The 22,786-nt window shown below is 36.4% G+C and overlaps 2 protein-coding genes across 7 annotated transcripts; one reads left to right on the top strand and one right to left on the bottom strand.

The window, feature by feature from the left end:
- Window positions 1–2,372: 2,372 nt before the first annotated feature.
- LOC120956407 (slit homolog 2 protein) lies at window positions 2,373–7,056 on the bottom strand. 2 transcript variants are annotated; one of them, XM_040377859.2, is made up of 5 exons: window positions 6,273–7,056; window positions 5,967–6,185; window positions 3,720–4,477; window positions 3,253–3,645; window positions 2,373–2,816 (listed from the first exon to the last, which is right to left on the bottom strand). In XM_040377859.2, exons 2-5 carry the CDS (start codon window positions 6,081–6,083, stop codon window positions 2,543–2,545), a joined length of 1,542 nt encoding a protein of 513 aa, XP_040233793.2. In that variant the 5' UTR covers window positions 6,084–6,185; window positions 6,273–7,056; the 3' UTR covers window positions 2,373–2,542. The 2 variants fall into 2 exon arrangements, with proteins under 2 accessions (XP_040233793.2, XP_040233794.2); XM_040377860.2 differs by lacking the exon at window positions 6,273–7,056 and having other exon boundaries at window positions 5,967–6,202.
- An 856-nt stretch (window positions 7,057–7,912) lies between these two features.
- Window positions 7,913–21,290, top strand: LOC120958409 (sex peptide receptor). Of its 5 annotated transcripts, none has more exons than XM_040381195.2 (7): window positions 7,913–9,663; window positions 10,152–10,299; window positions 10,838–11,333; window positions 11,855–11,985; window positions 12,208–12,269; window positions 12,357–12,476; window positions 19,853–21,290. In XM_040381195.2, exons 3-7 carry the CDS (start codon window positions 10,865–10,867, stop codon window positions 20,463–20,465), a joined length of 1,395 nt encoding a protein of 464 aa, XP_040237129.1. In that variant the 5' UTR covers window positions 7,913–9,663; window positions 10,152–10,299; window positions 10,838–10,864; the 3' UTR covers window positions 20,466–21,290. The 5 variants fall into 5 exon arrangements, with proteins under 5 accessions (XP_040237129.1, XP_040237131.1, XP_040237128.1 ...); XM_040381197.2 differs by having other exon boundaries at window positions 7,913–9,565; XM_040381194.2 differs by having other exon boundaries at window positions 7,913–9,565; window positions 10,156–10,299.
- The last annotated feature ends 1,496 nt before the right edge of the window (window positions 21,291–22,786 follow it).

Raw genomic sequence — 22,786 nt, forward strand, 5'->3', positions numbered from 1 at the left:
TCGCGAATATAGTAATCAACTATCTGGTATTAGTTGTTATAATGCAACAACATAAGGAGGGTGTTTATTTTGTAACATAAAATGCATAAAATAATTGATAACTTCAAGGGGTGTGAGAGAATAAGGAAGATAACGACGAGAAAGAAGATATATATATATATATATATATATATATATATATATATATATATATATATATATATATATATATATATATATATATATATATATATATACATATATATATATATATATACAGCAATTATCCGCAGTACGCGATACTCGATATACGCGAATTCGCAGTACGCGATTCCTCTAAATTTGACAGCTCCATTTGTTTTTTGCAAATATTTTAATTATTTGAAATATTTTATGCTCTTTTTGAATTTCCTTAGTGTTCTTAATGAATTTTGCATTAAATTTGTGCAAAAGATACCTGTTTTATAACAAAAAACTTCAATGCAAAACTCTGTGACGCTAAATTTCAACCCTTGAACCGGTAGTGTAAACTATTTTTCCATAGGAATCCGCTATACGCGAAAACTCGAGATACGCTATTGCGCTCGGTCCCGTGCGATAGCGTATATCGGATAAAGACTATATATACATATAAGACTATATATATATATATCGGATAAAGACTATATATATATATATAAAGACTATATATATATATATATATATATGTATATATATATGTATAAATATATAGAGATAGAGATAGAGATAGAGAATAAATGGAAAAAAAGGAAAATATTCTTAGGAAATAAACGCCGAATGATAGAGATAGAGAATAAATGGAGGAAAAACGGAAAATATTCTTAGGAAATAAACGCCGAATGTATATCAACAAAACACAGTTCCTTTGCTGCAAAGCTAAACAAACAATAGTGCCAGCGCGTACTACAATATATACTATTGAAAAGCTTTTCTTCGCCATGGTTTAAGACAGTACCCGAGTTGAAATAGCCTTAATTGTTTTCCTTGCATCTTTGCTAATGAAATGTCCAAAATTAGGTAGGAATAAATAAATGTAAAAAGGTATGCGTGAGCAAAAGCGGGGTAAACCATTGAAGTTTATAACACAGAAATGAATAAGACCATAGAATTTATACAACTAATTCTCATTTGCCCTCAGATACTTCCCCATCATCCTCCTTCGTCTTTCCGTTTTATGGAGCAGGCAGCCTGAGAACTACCGGAATAGCCAAAAGGATGTAAATGTACATAAAAGGACAAACAATTTTATAACTTATTTTAACCAAGCCAAATATCTAAAAAACATTCGTAAATCGCGCGCTTGTGTGTGTGTGTGTGTGTGTGTGTGTGTGTGTGTGTGTGTGTGTGTGTGTGTGTGTGTGTGTGTGTGTGTGTGTGTGTGTGTGTGTGTGTGTGTGTCTATGCGTGAGAAACTTTGATAAAACTTTTTGGATAGAGTATATTGAGTATATTACTCGAAGTTAGTGTAAAGTAGAACTGGGACAATGAATGATGAATGGGCAGCGGAAAAATATACACAGAATCGCAATTTGAAAAGAATTCAGACTCGCACTTAGGTGCTCACGCATATACATACTTACACGCGCCTTCAAAATTGGGCGTATGGGAAATTAAATAAACGAAAGTAAAAACAGACCAGTTAAGGCTATGTGTTGTTTGAATAAAATATCTTTCATGGGCTCCGGTTAGTTATCACTCAAAAATATGTACATAAAAAATGAAATTACGATGCGTAAAAAGTAGTAGTATTTAGGATAGGATAGGCGTTTGTTATATAGAGAAGGCAAAGAACTTCTCGGAACATAAAAAATGTACAATAAAATCATTTTTGTCTCGCAAATGGGGGGACAGAGGATCTTGGAACAACAAAAAATTGCGTATGTGTTTTTTTTTTCAATATAATTTTGTAATTTCTATTATGAATGGGGTTTATTCAGCTTAGGAAGCTTAAGAACAATCATTATCTACATATGTTGAATTGTATTTCCATATTATGCTTTACTATACCATACTATACAGGTATTCCCGATATATGCTATTAATGCGGACCGGAGGCAATTGCGTATCTCGAATATTAGCGTAAACTGAATTTCGAGGATTTCCTTCTCTAATTTGAATTGGAGCTAGTTTTCGTATCATTTTGCTTAAAGTGGTAGGTTATAGCCACCAAATTAGTTATTTTGTCTGATTTCAACTGAGGATTACAATTTTGTACTTTTTAAAATTGTTCTAAAATTTCGACAAAAAGGAAATTTATTTTGCATTTGACATTTGATGTCTCAATTCGCTCGGATATTTTCCTCAGTATATTCACACATTAAAAAAAAAACACAAATAATTCAAGCACAAAAGCAAAACAAAACAAAAAAAAATCACTGTTAAATAGCAGAATTGGGGATTTATTTTATCTAATTTCACGAATTAAACGATTTCTATGAATACGGGGAGTGAAAAAATATACAAATATAATTGTTATGGCATATGATATTAAGTAATGAAGTCAGTTTGGTTTCGTCTCTTTCCTCTCTCCTTATGTTCTACTCTAAAATTCCTCGTTGAGTGTAGTCCGACTGTAGAACGCACGCGAATAAGCTGCAGGGGTCCCACTACCGAATAGTCCAAAACAACCGCGTTTGTATACACACCATATCGCGGCAGTTAATGGAATCGCTAAGAGAACACCTATCAGCAATCCCATAAGAAGTGCCCCGTCATTTGAAGGATTATTACCAGCTTCATCGGGGCATCGTAGATGTGTTTGCTTGTGCTCTAAATCTACCATAGACAATCCTGCCATCTGCGAAGGACTTTTGCAGCTGTCGGAAGAAAAATGGTTGAATATAAGTCAAATAAATATTTTTAAGTATAGTTCTTTATAATTGGTTAAGGTCTAGCATGAAATGACTAGACTAGGGGTCGGAAAACTTTACTACTGAAAGAGCCAAATTGTACAAAAATGTTCGCAGAGTTCCACGTGAAGCTAAATAGATAAGACAAGAGTAGAATAAAAGTGAAATTTGTATGAAATATATAAACGGTTAAGAGCCGCCATCTCGAAATCAAAGGGCCACATGCGGCTAGCAAGTCGTACTTTGCCGATCGCTGGACTAGAATCATACGCAGAATTGACTATTATGCCAAGAATAAAACAATGGAATCAGCCAAGCCCACAAGCAATTAAGGCAGGCCTAGGCCGCTTAATTTAGGCGCTTAATAAGAAGTTATTTATTTACAATCATACCACATACTCACTCAATATTGTTTAGGATCGCCGGTGTTGTTCGTTCGATAATAGGCAATAATGAAAGTAGCACCCATCGATTTGTGCAATCGCATGTCCACGGGTTTGCACGAATGTCGATCACATCCATTGTGTCCCATTGAACAAGCAGTTGAGCGTCGAGATATGATATATTATTGTTGTGAAGGTATAAACGCTTGACCGGTGGCCAATCAAGGCGTTCTGGGTTATCAGTATCATTACGCACAAACGCATGTCCATGAAGATAGGTTAGATGCGGGTTATTTGTAATATGTACTTCTTGTAGCGATTCTAGTCCGCTGAAAGCTCCACGACCGATCACTTTCAGTTGACTCATATAGGATAGGCTGAGAAAAGTCAGTTGTTTCAATGATGGGAATTCGCTGTAACGTTAACAAAGATGCGTTTGAGGATTATGTTTGGGCAAATTAAAATAGTGAAAAAATTCAATACTTACGTGCCTACCACGATAGAACTTATTGGATTTTCGTCAAGACTAAGCCATGCTAAGGCGGTAGCATACGACAACGCAGCTGGAACCTCCTGAAGTAAGTTTCCAGTTAGATTAAGATATCGAAGTCCGCGCGGTGTGTGGAATAGATACTTTGGGATATCTTCAAGTTCCATATAGCTAAGGTCAAGACTGACCAGGCGCTCGATACTGGCGATGGCAATTTCCGACTGTTGGTCTATTACTTTGAATGGATTCAACTCGAGACTTAGTTCTTCTAATGCAGGGAGATGTTCAAATAAATCTGGGTTCAGTGAATGTAAATCGTTTGCGCCAAGACGTAACACACGTAGTTTTGATAATGGCATGTATTCGTTTGTTGAATAATGTCCAGCGAAAACGTCTGGATTAAGTGATTCACTCTTCAATCTATTATGCGATAGATCTAGCACCTGCAGCAGCGTTAAATTCGCAAAACAGCCAGTTTTCATTGTCGCAATCTCATTGTGGCTCAAATCTAACCATGTTACATTCATGGAAGGAAAGTGAGTGATTTCTTTCAGGCCAGTGGATACAAGAAATACCAACTTCGCGTCTAATCCATTTGTGTTCAGCGATTGCCAGTCTTCTAGAGGGAATAATGTTGCTCCAATTTGCTTACTGGTACAGTCAAACACACCTTTGTCTGTGATACAATTACAGCTCTCACAGAGTTTTGATGCCGCCGAAGTGGGTGTCTTAGTGTAATTTGCATCATTTCTGGGCTACAACAAATATAAATTTGATTATTATGCACAATACAGGGTTTATTTTGTCAATCCGGCTTCGTAAAAGAGTTATCGGTTGCCGAACACTCATTCGGACGACGTAAACCCGCAGTTGGACACTGTCACTTCTATTCGGGCCTTGTGAAGTATGAATCGGCCATAGTAAAGTATGAAAGCCACCTACTCTGGATTTTCGTGCTTTTTAGCGGCAAAACAAAGCTATTTTACGTGTAGTGTAAGTGATATGTATGAAAATGAACTGTTTTAAGTTAAATTGCAAATAAAAGTGTTTTAAATACCTTATTACATATTTAATACATCAAGTATTATTTACATACTTGCGGCGACCGATAACGCTTTTACGATACCGGATTGGCTAGGTAAACCATGTATTATAATAGCAATGATACAGAAAGCTGCGCAATGAATATATAGTTTCAAGTACAATTGAAATGAACATCTTCTTCTTCTATTTGGCGTACCGTCCTAAGCGGACATGCCGGCCTATACAGGTTTTCGAGACTTAATCCATTATCACACAGCCGGATAAGTCAATCCTTGCTACGGGGAAACGATCCATTCTAGTCTTGAACCCATGACGGGAATGTTATTGAGTCGTTCGAGTTGAAGACTGTATTACGGGACCGCTCAATAGATAGATTCATTACATGCATTTGTGTTAGGGATTAAATGATACAATGAAATCAAGCTTTTGTCTTTGGAAGCTATAGTTAAATTATATTATAATACAGTGGTCTCCAACCTGTGGTCCGTGCCGTGAAAAGACATGGTCCGTAAAAGATTTGATTTTTTTTTAAAGAAAAGCTAATAACAATACAAAAAATGATAAAATGCTAATTTGATCATAAAGATTTGAACTGCGCATACAAAATATATGCCCTCAATATATGTTATATATTAAAATATAAAATATGTATAAAGATTGGAGAGCACTGTTATAATGGATAAATTTTTCATATTTTTGTTCTTCTGATATTATGAAATTCATTTAACGATACGACTGTCTGTATTTCTGCTAGATCTCTAAGCAAGCTTACTAAGCTAAGAAGAGCACTGTTATAATGGATTCATTTTTCATAGTTGTGTTCTTCTGATATTATGAAATTGCGTATGAAATTCATTTATCGATACGATTGTCTGTATTTCTGCTATATCTAAGAAAGCTTACCGAGCTAAACTATAGGTTACTCTGTCGTACTGAAATCATTAATACCGTTATCTTATCGATACACATTTCTATGGGGCAACAAGTTCTCTGTACTGATAAGAACGAATTGCGATCAAAGCTCTGGTTTCATGGTACTAGTATTAGTCAGCGGAGTTGTAAGAAATTCTACAGCAAAATTTATCTACTATCCCCTATACTGGCAAAAATGGCTGTACATGTTGAGTCGACCAATTATGAAGCAAGGCGTGAACAATACTGCATCATGACGTATGATATTAAAAGATTTGGAATATTTACCTCATCTCCTATGTCAGCAGCATGTACGAATCCGGAAGTATCTTCTTTTAATAATGTACCTGTGGTTAGTATTAGCACCATGTTAAAATAAAGTTTTTGTCGTGCTGCATTCATCATTTTTATTAGTACTTATTGTCAGTAAAGTTACTTAAATAACACTTTACGCAAAGATATCGATAGATATGACACACCCAATCCAGGACAATTTGAACTGGCAGTCTAGATAAAAACAGATGGTATAAAAGAAATACACCTAGATTATAGCATTGCTTCTGAAAAAAAAAAACAAAACAACATCAAACTCACCACAGATTTCACTTTAAGCGCCGGAATGCTTCACTTAAATCATAAAAACTTTGTTGTAATTTTGGTTTACTTTTCCATAATTAGAAACACTAGATGTGGAAAATCGATGCGTCCAACACTACGCCGTTGGAAATAATGGAACTCTTTAAGTTCCGACGCCAAATTCGATAGCGCACCGTTCCACCTTAGATAACGCATGTGCCTCATATCTCTTGCGGGTTTCTTTCTATGTGTTGATTCTTGCTATATAACTGTGTCTCCCCTTTAATGATTCTCGAATCATTGTTATCTTATCATTAAGTTGATAAATAAAGCTATCTTGGTTGATCATTCGATACAGCTTTCATGGAATCACTCAAGCTATACACGTTTCATTGTTTATAGTTTATTCATCAACATAAGGTAACTATATGAATGAAAATCTAACAGCTACTGAAACTTTCAAGATATTGTATACAATTAGAATGCGCGCGCTGCACGTCATGTTGATTCAAGGCCAACCACGTTTCAATGCTGTTCTGTACGCACACAGTAAAGTAATGTTACTAGTTCGACATGAGTTTATTCTCCACATGTAAACAATATGCTAGAAACGCCTTCACCCCGTTTGTTTTAGTTTTTGCGGCGATCATAAGTTCAGGCAAAGAACTAAGAATGTAATATAATGATTTTTGTTTGCGATGCCAGGTTTCAATGTATTCAAACTACTTTTCTTTTCGAAGTTATAGTTCTGCACAAATTCACTTTCATGCTAAATTCACCCGGTCCAACGCGTTCACAAAGAAAGACTGTAGACACAAAGATAGAGATAGAGTTTCATCCCCAGCAGTGTAACCATTTCATTCAAATTGTTCCGATACGGCCAAATTGTATGACAGTTGTCGTAACATATTTTCATCCATCTTGTACAAAACGATCAAAAAGCATATGGACATACATTAAATGGAAATAGAACACATAAATTCAAGGTTAAGTGATTTAAATAGAGTATCAAATTCCAAGATTTCGATGATATGCCTTGATGCAATACATTTTATAATATACTGGTTACTGTTAAAAAATTACAATAACTGTAAGATTTCACATTTAAAAGTGATTTGGAAGTTTTTCATGACTTTTTTTTATTTTTTGTAGCGAAAATATTATGTAATTTTCTGGTTTCGTGATACAGTCGTCAACTCGCACGGCTTAACAACAAATCCGTCATGAGTACAATCCCCGAATGGACCGTGCCCCATACGCGTAGGACTGATTATCCTATTGCATAATCTGAACTCACTCGTTGAACTTCGATTCCCTACCAACTGTTAAATATGTGCTTTTTAGTTGCCACGTTTTTCCATACAAAAAAAACAAATTTTTTTCTCAGCATGTCATGAGATTTTTGTGAAATTTTTAAAAGCCGGTTTTTTCGTACAAACGTATAGCTAAACTAAAAAGCATGCCTACTAAAAAGCGTTCAACTATTGAATGCTGACTATATATATAAATATATACACATATATAAATATATACATATATTTATTTATATAGTTATATATATATATATATATATATATATATATATATATATATATATATATATATATATATATTTTTTTTTTTTAATATGAAAACATAACCTATGTTTATTTAATTAGAGACGAGACGGGAAAGTTGCCGTTGACACTTTGTATATGGGTTTGACAGCAGGCGGAATTCCGCGGCCGCGAAATTCCGGTCCGTGTATTTTCGGCCTCAAACTATTGACTGACAGCAAATCTGACGTTAAATTTTGAGCTCTGCACATTTTGTTTGATACTTTGAAATATATACGAGAAAATGATGTGAAACTTCGTATATGAATAACAAATGAGCATATCTCTATTAAAAAATACATGTTGAGAAACTTTTCAACGCGTTTTCCCATGATTTGACTTTTTTTTTGTTTTTTGTACAGTTACCCTACTGAAAAAAAGTTGACGCACTGTTACTATCTTGCAAAGTCTATATAATACAGAGGTCAATGCATAGCTCGATTTTGGTCCACCATTTTGAAAGCTTATTTTTGACAGTTAGATGAAAAAGCGCTCACAAACGATTCCAAACAACCAAACACTTTTCAGGGCTAATTGTGCATTTTGTGCTCAAAACTTAGTGTAACTATACATTTCTTTCTCATGAACGTGGCATGGAGTAGTTTTTAAGTAATTTATCGCTTAAAAATGACCACATTCAGAAATCTGGCCTCTTAGCTTTGGCCCTCTTGAGCTGCACATGATTTCGTCGTAATTTCGGGCACTGATCTTGTTGTAATTGATAATTTCAATATAATTCTATCTTTTCTTGATATTCGTCAACTTTTTTAGTACAATATTACAAAAAAATGATGTAAAAATGACCGAAAATGCTTTCAGACCACTGCATGCACAACAACTAAAACCTCAATGTATGCTACGATAAAACTATTGAAGCTTTTTCATCCAGCTGTCAAAACTATACCACTCTTTTTGATCAAATGTTCTGCACGACTCGACCTCTGTATTACACTTATACACTTTGCAATCTTGAATATGTGTTGTCAGCTTTTCGCAACCTGGCTGTTTTGATACTAAGATTTTCTTTCACCAACATAACCTGTTGATTGCATTATGATTCGAAATATCGTTGTGACAACTAGGGAATTAATATTAATCCTAAAATGTTTATGACCAGAATACGATAACGCCAAGCTATCCATTATTATTATGTGTATATAGTCATATGTTGTTAATGAATAAAAGTCGGTTGAAAATAATGTACAAACAAATTTCATTGCCTGCAATCATTTGTAGAAGATGAAATGTATAGGATATAAATTGTAGACACATTTTCCAAGCAATCTATTATTAATAGAGGCTATTATTCCATACAAACAAGACTTCCATCAAATAACTTTTATTTGTATTTCCTGAGTGCTGTGCGCCATCAATTGATGGTTGTATTGTTTCATAGTTTTGCTTGTTTGTGAGTTCCATCACGTCCTCTGCCATCGTTCGAAGTGGGCACTCATCTGCGCAACTGCGATGCACAATCGAACTAAAACCGATCCCAGAAAATTCGTCGGTCGGAGTAAATAAAAAAGTGTAACTGGCCAGTGCACGACGAAGCTCCTGCTGGAACGATTTGAGATAAAATATAACAGTTGGCTGGAGATAGTGCTCGAGTTCAAACGTACATATACTCTTCAAATTTCTTTTTTTTTAATCCATAAGTGTAAAATTGCAGCTATGGCGTTAACAAATCGTCCTGGTGAATGTGATCCAAACACCGCGGTAATTAATACAATATAGTTAACCTTGTGAAGTTTCAAGAAGCAAACCAAACAAATTATAACAGGATGTTTTTTGGATATAAGAAAAGAAAAAAACTAGTGAGTTTCCAATTTTACAAAACTGCCTTTTTCAACGTAAACACATTCATAGTCATTACCTTTAAAAGAAGGATGAACGATGTATTATAATATCTAAAAAATATTCCAAATTTACTACACATCTGTGGCATAAGGTTGAGTCATAAATGAACCATGCTAGAGTAATAAACATCCAAGCCAACATAGTTTCATTCGTGCAAGTACTGCAGTCAACAAGAATATCTCAAACTATCTGTGCATTATGCGGCAAATGCAAACGTTGTTTGGCCACATAGTATGTAAAACAAAACTTAACTAGGCATTTAACATTCTCAAACATTTCCAAATGTTTCATTTATCTATACATTTAATGTACGAAATACTAATAGAATAAGAAATCCAGTGATATCGTTTATGGATTTAATTTAAATTACGATAGAATATTTGAAGCAACCGTCTGGATATAATGTTTATGTATTGTACTTGTTGCATTTTATCGACACTACAAGATAGAATGATTAACACTACGAATATAATAAGAAATCGGCAGAGGCGTGAACATTTCTTAATTAACCGGGACGTTCGTGTTCAACGTGCTTGAGACTTCTTGCTTATTTAAGGAATTTATCCTTAACTAATTTACGTTAACATATATTGGTAAGTATAATTGGTACTTATGATTAATTTATTCATAAAATAAGCAAAAATCTTTAAAATAGGATGTGCAGCAAAATTTAGGACAAGAGTTTTAACATTTTAATCGAAACTAGTGCAACATTTTTCTCTACACAACGCTATTTTATTTTATTGACGCTATATAATCTTATAATTATCATCTATTTACTAATAATTTAATGAGCTGATTTAATATACTACATACTCCGATTATTCGTACAGAAAAAATATGTCAAAGTAATAGAAAAAAGCAGCATTTCAATACATATGTCTATCTGAAAGCTATATATAGTGAGCAATCTGGTTTTGTGGGAATAACTTACATCGTATCGTAAATGATGCTCCATCATTTCCTATTTATAAATTTTATTATAGTTCATGCGCATGGTCATAGACAGTTTCCATTAGAGTAATTATTAGCATCATAAACATAACTCATGCGTTATAATAAAAGGCGATATATTATAATGATTTAATAAATTTCTGAAGAAAATGTATTAAATGTCATTTTTACTTCCAGATTTCACCTAAATTTAACAAAAGAACCATGATTGAAAAAAATAATTTCAAGTCATACCATTTATTTCGGGGTGATCAGTACCTATCTAATATGATAGAGCCAAAAAAAAACAGAGCACCGATTATTCTATTCAACTCTCCACACATGGCAACTTATTACTATTTCAATGAATCAACGCCTCTTTCGTCACAAATATTCTTTCCAAAAGAAAGCTCAGAAAACTATAATACTACTGGTATCAACACGAGTACTTCCTACACGGTTCATATGAATGAATTGAATAACGACTCGACATACAGTTACTATAATTGCCTAGCATCAGAAGGAAACACGTCTTACTTGAATGTGTCATGTGAAACCATTCTTAATTATAGCATTCCGTTGTATGGATATTGTATACCCTTTCTTTTGCTGGTTACCCTCACAGCAAATTCTTTAATAATTATTATCCTCAATAAAAGAAGCATGGCGTCACCAACAAATTGTATTCTTATGGGTGAGTTTAAAATTAATATAACATATAATTTAAAGTACAACGTAATTTACTAGGTCATTAAGTGCCACAGTTTTAAAATAGCTATAAAAATTACTTTAGCCATAGGAAATTTTCTAAGTCGAAACTATTTGTGTAGAAAAACGCAATGAACGTATGCGAACCGTAAAAGTCCTTTCAAACCATAGAATGATTGGAAAAAAACATAGATTACCAATTTAAATTTTGATTGACGTATTCTCTTTTTAAACTTCCGCTTCCATTATCAACTTCGAACTTTTCCTATTACATAATTTCCTATATCCGTTTTGAAACTGACTCGTTCGTGTTAGAAAAAAAGACATCAATCAACAAGAAGAGGGGGGGATACAACATGTTCTCCTGCAACGTTACTGAATACAAAAACTTTGTTCGACCTTTCTATACATATATTAAGGCAACTCAATTATGTCTAAACGATTTGATAAACTTTTTATTGCTTTTAGGGAGAAAACATTACTGAAGGTATTTTAATCTGTTTTCAGCAATGGCTCTTTGTGATATGTTTACCCTTCTTTTTCCGGCACCTGGTTTGATATACATGTATACATTTGGAAACCATTACAAACCATTGTCACCTTTAATAGCGTGCTACGTTTGGAATGCCCTGAATGAGGTGAGTATTCTGAAATCTGTTTAGTAATAAAAAAGAAGTCTGTTTAGAAATAATTTATTTCTATTCATAGAGTGATTTATTGCTTACTTTTAACGGGTTATCTGGGCCGCTCTTTCTGAAATCTGTTTTGTAAAAAAAGACAACTGTTAAGAAATAATTTCCTTCCATGCATTGAGTGATTTATTACTTACGTTTTTCTCCTTTTATTGTCTTATTTTGCAGATTCTACCTGCAATGTGTCATACTGCATCAGTATGGCTTACATTAGCTTTAGCTTTGCAAAGGTAACAACGGCAAGGTCCATATTGTTCATTGGGATAGTTACTTGGTACACACATATTTAATTCGTTCAATTATTTTATTACTTACAGATACATATACGTTTGCCATGCACCTGCCCGAAATTGGTGTACTATTCCTAGAGTAAAAAAATGCATTGGTTATATCTGTGCTACTGCTTTTTTACACCAAAGCAGTAGATTTTTTGACAAGTATGTAGTTTTTCATTTCTATTTTTTGAAACATCTCTATTTTTTGAAACATGTCTATTTTTTGAAATTCAGGATTGTAAATAAATATCACCTAGCACAATATTAAACTAGCTCCTTGCTCAAGCATAAAAACACATTATTTATCATAACTTCCCCTTAAGGAGTTTATCAGGGCAAACTGAAATTATTTGATTAATTTATAATATTTTTTACCAAACAACACCTCCCATAACGAGCATTTCGTACATATATTCTTACATTATATTCTTTAGTTTCACTATACTTCGTGTAATTACCTTGGGCGTATGTACAATCAGATGAACTGAATTTATCATGCCGGGGCCCACTGTATTTTATTTATTTTTATAGAGACTTTGAGCCTTTTGGTCTCATTCGCCTCTTTGATCCGACTTCGAAAATATTGGAGCTGATTTCCGGCTGAGATAGGATCGACCAGCAGTATCCGCAGCCGCCATCGTCCGGAGTTACTCAGAGTCAGTGTCGGAGTCATCCGAAGTCGTTCAGAATCAGGCGGAATCAGAGGCAACCGGAGTCGCCCAGAGACGGCAGGAGTCGTAATCGACCGGAAATGATAGAGTCTAATTTGGCCAAGGTCGGTCAAAGTCGGCCCCGGTGCGAGGATGCTGTCGCAAAGCATTGCTGCCGTTGCAAAGTGCTATTCTTAGGCTGGCAATACACGAACCGAGATACCCAACATCGATATTCCTGACATTTTTGCAGTAACAATTATTTTTACTTTTTTTGGTGGATTTGTTTGAAAATTCATGTCGAGATACGAGTGTTGTATTTTATTTTGCATGAACTACAGTAGAACGTCCATTATCCGGGCAGCTCGGGAACAGGCGGATGCCGGTTAATCGATTTCCACGGATAATAATCCAAATGTCAAATTCATATACAATTTTTAAAATTCACTGGTTTTACTAAAAATTCTCATCAAAATAATCGACTAATCACTAGTAGATTTTTTTTTTGAATCAATAACAATGGATTTAAAATTGCCTTTTATCAAAAATGCCACGCAGCCTCGACTCAACACGGACTCTCTAAGGGACATTACTGTCCAACAGGAATTCAAAGCCGCTTTAGACGAGTCTCTACTATCAGAAAACAGATATGAAACTACGAGCGAGAGGTGGAACGCTCTAAAAACAAAAATAATAAACTGTGCAAGAAATATACTCCCACCACGTCGTGGCAACACCAAATCTGGCTGGTTCGACGATGAATGCAGACAAGTGGCCGAACGTAAGAATACTGCATACCGAGCAATGCAGCAACGGCATAGAACGTGGGCATGCGCAGAGGAATATTCACGGCTCAGACGCGAAGAGAAACGAGTTCACCGCTCCAAGAAGCATGCTTTGGAAGAGCAAAACATGCGGGAACTCGAGCAAACCAGAGAGGCGTACGGACCAACACGAAAGTTTTACCAAGCGATAGCAGGTCACCGAAACAACGTTGTACCTAAGGTAACCTGCTGTCGCAACAAGGATGGAGATCTGGTTAGTAACCAGCCAGAGGTCCTCTCGCGGTGGGCTCAGTACTTTGATGAATTACTCAACGACCAGTTAAACGAACAGCTAGAAGCGCCACTAGCAGATAGTGTCATGCTACTGCCACCTAGCATAGAAGAAACACGAAAGGCTATCCGTCGGCTGAAAAATAACAAGGCACCGGAACCGACTAGAAAACGAAATCCATCAAATAGTTACTGAGGTGTGGGATAGCGAATCGATGCCTTGTGATTGGAATCTCGGCATCATCTACCCCGTATACAAGAAGGGAGACAGGTTGGACTGCAACAACTACAGGGGTATTACGGTGTTGAATACCGCCTATAAAATATTCTCCCTGATCCTCCAGGATCGGCTTGTCCCGCACGTCGAAGAGATAGTAGGAAACTATCAAAGAGGATTCCGAAACGGAAAATCAACCACTGATCAGATCTTCACCATGCGGCAGATCTTGGAGAAGATGGCTGAATACAGAAACGACACATATCATCTCTTCATAGACTTCAAAGCCGCATACGATAGCATAGCCAGGGTAAAACTGTACGACGCCATGAGCTCATTTGGAATCCCGGCCAAACTAATAAGGCTAGTTAGAATGACTATGACCAACGTCACATGCCAGGTGAGGGTGGATGGAAAACTCTCAGGACCTTTTGCTACCACCAAGGGTATGCGCCAGGGGGACGGGCTTGCCTGTCTCCTATTCAACTTGGCGCTAGAGAGGGCCATCCGCGACTCGAGGGTGGAGACTACGGGAACCATCTTCTATAAGTCAACCCAGACCCTGGCATACGCTGATGATATAGACATCATTGGTCTGCGGCTCTCCTATGTAGCAGAAGCCTACCAAGGGATAGAGCAGGCGGCAGAGAACCTCGGATTGCAGATAAACGAGGCAAAGACCAAACTGATGGCGGCAACATCAGCGGACCTACCAATAAATAATCCGAATCTACGTAGGCGTGATGCACAAATAGGTGAACGCACTTTTGAAGTCGTCCCAGAATTCACCTATCTTGGGTCAAAGGTCAGCAACGACAACAGTATGGAAGTTGAGTTGCGCGCAAGGATGCTGGCTGCCAACCGGTGGTTCTACAGCCTGAAAAAGCAGTTCACCTCAAAGAACCTGTCGCGACGGACGAAGCTGGGACCTCACTGTCGTACAGCGTATTAAGCTCGCCAGGCTCCGGCTGGCCATGTTGTACGCATGGAAACGGACGACCCAGCCCGTAAAGTCTTTTTAGGACGTCCACAAGGACAAAGGAGGCGTGGTAGGCCCAAATTGAGGTGGCAAGATGGCGTGGAGGCGTCTGCCATTAAGGCCGGGATAACTGGCAGACGAAGGCGCGAGACCGTGAGCGGTTTCGGACACTCCTGAAGCAGGCCAAGACCGCAAAGCGGTTGTAGCGCCGGATAAGTAAGTAAGTTTATCAAAAATGCAGTCAAAAACTATCACTAGACACTAGATTTCTGCACAACAAATGTTTTTGCTAACCGGTTCATCGCAGAAAATGTTCGCCACGACAGACCAACTGTCAAATTCATGTGCACGGTTAAGCCGCCCGCCGGTTAATTCGTCCCCGGAAAATCGACGTTCTACTGTATGTGAAATAAAAAATTTGAATCACAAATTGATAAAAATAGATTTCATTTTGGCAAATTCAATCGCCCATCAGCACTCGAATGGGGTCATATATGAATCACCATTATCTTGCCTGTCTGTCAGATTTTATAACAAAATTGACAGCAAAAGTGTTGTGTACTGAATAGCCAAACTACGATGAGTTTCAATTGATAGGTTTATTAAAACTGATTGTGTTATTTGCATTCCCCACTTTGTATAGTCCAGAATGCAACAATGTGAACTATGATCAATTAATGGTTATTATATGAAAATGGTTATAATGTGTGCTATGATCCAACATCCAAGTCATACGCAATTTTCACGGTACCGCAAAAATTTCGGTTTGTGTATTTCCAGCCTTAGAAATAATGACTTGTTTACGTTGCCCACGCGCATAGCAAGAGACGAAAAAACTAAACTAAACTAAAAATCTACTACGGGCCCGACACTGACCTGCCCGGGCAATTCCGACTCCAGTCCTCCAGTCCTAACTATCTAGCCCAGTGATTTTCCGTTTTGTTTATTGATCAACTAGTTAAGGCCCGGTAAAATCTACCGGATGTCCTCAAATTTCTAATTATTTTCAAACTCTACACGTTCAGTGACAACAACCATAACTCAAACACCTATTTGTTCTTGTGCGTTCTTACACCACAAATGTATTAACCTTGTAACTTCCTAGACAGTTCTTACCGTACATTGCAGAACCGTTAAATATCGATGAGGCTACTTTTGAGCCATACTGATGTAAAAATTAGGCTAATATCTTTAATAACCATAAAAAAACCAAGTCACGCAATTTTGTATTTTTTTTTTTGAAGTGGTGTTCAAAAATGAGGTTATTTGTTACGCACGTGAAGTACCAATGAATCTTATGTGCTAACACTTATAAGTAATAACAATGATAATCATGATTGGCGTGTTTTGTGGCTATTTTGATAAAACAGCAGGTTCAGTAGCTGCATTCCTACTTATTTTCAATCGAACTGATACGTTTCATGACTTTGTTGACACAAATGTATAATTTTTTGATTATTCTTTTTTAGTTATTGGCGTGATTTTTTGGAAAGCATAGCTAAGTAGTAACCTCAACAACGTGTTCATTGAATAACTTACTTACTTATCCGGCGCTACACCCGCTTTGCGGTCTTGGCCTGCCTCAGGAGTGTGTATTGATGGGCAGTGGATTAAAAAATTAAGGTGCCGCATATACAACGTGTTTAGATCCAATTGCGTACTTAAAAACATACAATGTCAAAATGCTCACTTTTGCTTCAATCCATCTTCCATTTTTTTGTGCCCATAAATGTAAGATCGAATTAAAAATATATGATATCGCACGTGGTTCGAATTCCTATTCTACTCTTTTTTACGACCTATGTTTCATACGTTAGGTAATAAGTAATAGATGCTTATTTTATTGTCCTGAAACTGGTTTTGAAGTATTAAATAGAATTGGTATTTGTGTATGAGACAATTGTTAATGTTGCGCCAAGTATCAAATTTCAACAGTGAACATATCCCCTCATATAACCATTCCAAATGTGTAGTTCTAATATTCCAATCTATACTGTTATAGAAAAGAATGGTTCAACACTGTTATAGCCTTCCCAGATCAACTAACTAAATTCGCGTTTACTTGCAAACTACTTTATTTGCTCTTGCCGCCCCACATCTTTCAGATTTTGCTTTTAATTTGGCGTGTCCTTAATTATAACGTGGTTGTTCTTAATCAACACCATAGTACGGTGATAGCATCACATGGTAGATATCGTCATCACTCTTGAGAAATACAGTTAGAATCTTTTCAGTCCTCTTGGGCAAGCTACATTAAGCATAGTTTCATTGTGGATCATTCTGAAGTTGATACTGATCCGGCTGAATGCAGTGCGCACGGTTGTCTCACCTAACGCGCAGTATGTTGCAGACATGTTGCGCAAGAATATCCTGAAATAATTAGTTCTTAAATGTTCAACTTTAACTTTCAAGCCATCAACATCCGCCGATTTTTCGCTCGGAATTTCAGCAAGGCTTTTAAGCATATGGCCGCTTAGGGTCTCTCGGCTACATCTGCCTCTTATTGTTATGCGTTTTCCTTGTCCCGACTCAGCCAATATTGCGGAGTAGTAGATTTGAGGGAGTGTACATGTTCGACGTCCTGGGTATAGCAACCCGTTTTACAGGATATTCTGTATCACACTTATCTGCCGATGACGACAGTGTATGTAGTGTTCGAGGTGCTTAAGCTCCAGTAATGAGTATGGTTGGCTTTGATGAATGATTGAATTAATTGGAATATCAACCATTTCACAATTAAGCTATTTTGCATGTTTTTAAACATGTTTTCTTAAAATTTGTCTTGAATATCTTGATTTATAATGGGAAGCAGTATGAGGTGGGACACATCAGCATCAGCTGGCAAATTTGCATCTTTAATTATTAAAAAAAAACCTTAGATCCAATACCATGTAATTCTAAGCCGATTTATTCAAAAAATCTAAGTAACCAGTGCCCTCATCATCCGCGGGCTAGCAATGGTGCTTGGAGCAATTATTTTCGCAGCAACGCGCGTTGCTAAGAGAGCTCTGCTCTCACAACTCTCTCTCTCTCTCTCTCTCTCTCTCTCTCTCTCTCTCTCTCTCTCTCTCTCTCTCTCTCTCTCTCTCTCTCTCTCGCTGAATGGTTACTCTCACGTCATTGTGGCGATTTTCGATTTTATATATAGCGAGATAGGTGCACAGTATTTTTTTTGTACTGTTGTGTAAATGTTGCCTCGCCATGTTCATAGATTCGGAACTACAGTGGCGGCAACGTAAAGTTGAACGCCTCATGTTTTCACTTATCCTCTGAGCCTGCGGCATCTTAAATAGTTCCTTGAATATTAGTTCGATATCCTGAAAATCTCGGACAACCATGCCTAAACATAAATAAAAGCTTATGGCTTGAAGCTTACGAGGGCCCTCGAAACTCAGACAATCTTCCTTCCTTATCAAAATGACCACATTACTTACCAATCATATGCAATATGATGTTGAAATTAAATAATTATAGTTTTTAGTCATTTTTGGTACTTCATATGACGACTCTACGCCTGTACCACAAAGGGAGGCCCTTCGTATTCTGATAGATACCGTTTGCTGATAATTTAAAGAACTATTTCGGAACCTTCAAACTAGGTACATATGTGGTGTTATGTATGAGAAAAATTAAGAAATGTGGCCAACATTGTACACTCTTTCTCAGCAAAGAAAACAGAAAAGCATCACAAAAAATTAAATTAAATTTCTATCATTCTTCTCCTAACCTTTTCAATTACTAAAAACTAAGTCGGCGTTGCGTTTTGCATAACCAAAGCGGTTATGGATAGTAACGCTGATCAGTATTTACCAGAATTTTACCAAAATACTGCATTTAGCGGAAGTTCATAGTTATTCTAGATTCTATAATTATATTATAGAAGTTATTCTAGACATACATACAGGGTTTCGAATCATATAATGGACTACTTGATCCACTCGGTGGAATGTTTGAAATGGTAAGGAGAATGTTCATATTTAAATACGTCAGAAAATGTTGATGATGTGAAGAAATAGTAGAATTTTATGTTGAATCGGATTGGACGTAGGAAACAGTTACATAGTGAATAGTTATTGCGAATAAATTTTATTACAGATTAATTACAATTTATTCCTAAGGATCCTAAACCATGTGTTTAATCACTCCAAACTCTTAAATCATCACGCGTTCCTTTTTAAAAAAATTAGGTTTAATTTCTACAGCGCTACAACCGAACGCTCCATAGCTGGATGCAAAACTCCATAGCTGTTTTGCACACTTCTCCTGTGTTAGATTTAATTTCTACAGCGCTACAACCGAACGCTCCATAGCTGGATGCAAAACTCCATAGCTGTTTTGCACACTTCTCCTGTGTTAGATTTAATTTCTACAGCGCTACAACCGAACGCTCCATAGCTGGATGCAAAACTCCATAGCTGTTTTGCACACTTCTCCAAGTGTTTGACGGAATTCCCTATATGCATGCAAACATCCATAGCAACGTTGCAAACATCCCCTTACCATTTCAAACATTCCACCGAGTGGATCAAGTGGTCCATTATATGATTCGAAACCCTGTAAATGTTTTCGTACTTTAAGCTGAAATGAATTGTTTATGTTGAGAATTCAATAACGCTATTATTTTTTTATATTTTCAGGTCTTATAGTCTAATAACAATAATGTGGAATGGCCAAATGACAAACGTATGTCATGTTGAAACAGCAAATTGGATACACAAATACACCAGCGAAGATTTTTATTACACATTCTATTTTTCCTTTCGCATTTTATTTGTCCATTTAACACCCTGTGCCAGTCTGGTAGCTCTAAATGTTTTCCTTTTTAGGGCCATGAAACAAGCTCAAAAGAAGAGAGAACGGCTTTTTAAGGACAACAAGAAACGTGAATGTAAACGGATCCGCGATTCTAACTGTACTACTCTTATGTTAATCGTTGTGGTTACCGTCTTCTTAGTTGTAGAAATACCACTAGGTGTTATTACAGCACTTCATATTATATCATCTCTCATTTACGAATTTCTTGATTACTATGTTGCTAACTTGTTTATTTTGTTCGCTAATTTTTTTCTAATAGTCAGTTATCCAATAAATTTTGCGATTTATTGCGGAATGTCGCGTCAATTTCGTGAGACATTCAAAGGAATATTTGTTCAATCAGATTCTCAAATCAAAATAACAAAAGAATATGGTTCATCGAAGTATTCGTTAGTAAATGGACCGAGAACGTGTACAAATGAAACTGTGATTTAACTGTGGTTAGATAGCAGGTGTACCAGTGTAAATGAGTACGAAAAACGAGCAAACTTTTATTAGTGTTTTTTTTATATTTTGGTCGATGTATTTCATTAAAGTGAATTCGTTAATATAATAACTAAGGTCTATAAATTATCATGCAAATCAAACGTTCAAGGAGACTACCAGCTACTTTCCTAATCTCGATCGTAGAGGAACGATGGTATCAGTTCCGTAGATATAATGGTTACTTTAATTTGTGTTTGTTTTTGTTTGTGTTTGTAATTTGAGTATCCTGGACAGTTATGCGTACAATATAGCAACATGTTGAAAACAAATCCAAGGAAACCACTATTTTATGTAATTTTGACAATCGTTCCCGTATTCGATCGAGTTTGGAAAAGTAGCTGTACGATTTTTTCACTATTTGGCTTAACAATATCGTGAATTATAATTATGTAGGCCATCAAAATAACTTCTTTTTTTATTCAGGAGACACGGAACTTCAAAAAAAATCTGTAACATCTACAAATTGAAATACAAAAACATGTATTGTAGTAAGCTGTTTGGTCAAACCACTCCGAAACGCAATTGGTAAATTGTAAATATGTTTTACAGGTACAGTCAGTGTTCGCTAACACAATGATTTTTAATTGAAATGTTTTTTTTTAGCTGGGTGTTCGCTAACTGGGATGGTGGGATGGATCCCAGTTAAAAATCATTAAAACGTGAAACGTAAAACATCCGGCATCGTTTGATTACATACGCAAGCGAATGGAAAAAGAAAAACCATCAAAATGGTTTTAATTTGGTTGCTGTGATGGTTACAATTTCATTTCAGTTAACGAACATCGTCCCCTAACTGGAAAGTAAAAATATCCCAGCTAGCGAACAGTTAACAGTTTCCTTATTATACTGCTTCTAGACGACCAACTTTACTGCGACAAATTTTCTGCGATCTCTTTGTTCTAAAACAACTCCTCAGTTTTGGAACCAAATCAGAGGCAACCGTGATTGTCGCGGGTTTGTGAATTTTTCACAGAAAGGCAACGCTCGCGTTTCGCGACATTACGATCGAGGTAAGCAATGTATTCGTGCTAAAACAAGGACGGTTTGACAGATAGAAAGTGTCGCCAAAAATTGTCGCGGATAGTTTTGTTGGTTCGTCTAGAAGCAGTGTTAGACGAAAGAAAATACTGTCATTTCTCGATTGGCATTTATTTGTCAAGCGTACGCTTTGGCACAAAAATGCCTCTCGTACGTGTATAATAAGACAAGAGCATTGGTCTGTCACCTTTCACATTTATTATTTAATTTATTAATTTTCTTGGCTTTATCTGAAAGAATCAATCGTTGTTTCCCATTTTTGGTTTTTTTATTCATCATCATCAGAAAATTCAATTCGCTCCATAGACTTTTTCTTCTTCTTTGGCACAACAACCGTTGTCGGTCAAGGCCTGCCTGTACCCACTGGTGGAGTGAGCTTGGCTTTCAGTGACTTGTTGGTACCATAGCAGGATAGTCAGTCCTACGTATGGGGGCACGGTCTATTCGGGGCTTGAACCCATGGCGGGCATGTTGTTAAGTCGTACGAGTTGACGACTGTACCACCAGACCGGCCAGCTCTATAGACATTGGGGCCCTTTCCGTTTGAAATTCGTAGGCTGAAATTTCAGCCTGTCAGCTGTTTGCATTGTAAAGCAGTTTTCGAGCAGCTATCTAATAGAGTATAATATACAGGTGGGCTTATCCCAAGGTGTATGGATTTAGAAGGCTGATTTTTATCGCTTCTGCTTCTGAATGAAGATTGTAAGAGTGTTTTGAGTATTCGTCAAGCCTCCAGAAAGCTTGTTTGAGCAAAAGTTTTCACCCGTTCTGCCAAAAAGTGATGTTCAAAATTGGTTATGAAAAAATGCTATGAGACCACCTGGACTACATACACTTTGATTCCAGATTTCACCACCCGATCTCTTTAATGCACCTTGGGATAAATGTAAACAACACCGTGTTTTCGAGCAGGTACTCGAATCTAATTCTAGCTTTTAGACTAAAATTTTCTAGACTGAAAATCGCAGGCTAGTTTTTTGTGTGGTTTTGTGTTGGAATTTTCAATTTCCTGTATATATATAAATAGAACTCAAATATAATTAAGTCAGTCTTGATCTGAGCTCCAAACGGAACAGACGTGTCTCTCCTTTAATTTCAATATTTTGTATGGAGTGTTTGCATAATTTCAGCCTCCAACTGTCAAACTCCATACAAAAAACTGACTAGAATTGTGAAGACCCCCATTGACAGAAAAAATCTCGGGAGAAAATCAGAAATGAGCATGCCGAATT

Source organism: Anopheles coluzzii, chromosome 3, assembly GCF_943734685.1.
Source record: "Anopheles coluzzii chromosome 3, AcolN3, whole genome shotgun sequence".
Taxonomy (NCBI): domain Eukaryota; kingdom Metazoa; phylum Arthropoda; class Insecta; order Diptera; family Culicidae; genus Anopheles; species Anopheles coluzzii.

Bases quoted from the DNA above. Each gene is read 5' to 3' on its own strand.
- LOC120956407 (XM_040377859.2), bottom strand. From the start codon at position 6,083: ATGATGAATGCAGCACGACAAAAACTTTATTTTAACATGGTGCTAATA. The intron at 4,478-5,966 runs GTAAATATTCCA...TATTTGTTGTAG, and splicing joins CTGCTGACATAGGAGATGAG to CCCAGAAATGATGCAAATTA. The intron at 3,646-3,719 runs GTAAGTATTGAA...TTAACGTTACAG, and splicing joins AGTTCTATCGTGGTAGGCAC to CGAATTCCCATCATTGAAAC.
- LOC120958409 (XM_040381192.2), top strand. From the start codon at position 10,865: ATGATTGAAAAAAATAATTTCAAGTCATACCATTTATTTCGGGGTGAT. The intron at 11,334-11,854 runs GTGAGTTTAAAA...ATCTGTTTTCAG, and splicing joins AACAAATTGTATTCTTATGG to CAATGGCTCTTTGTGATATG. The intron at 12,477-19,852 runs GTATGTAGTTTT...TTATATTTTCAG, and splicing joins AGCAGTAGATTTTTTGACAA to GTCTTATAGTCTAATAACAA.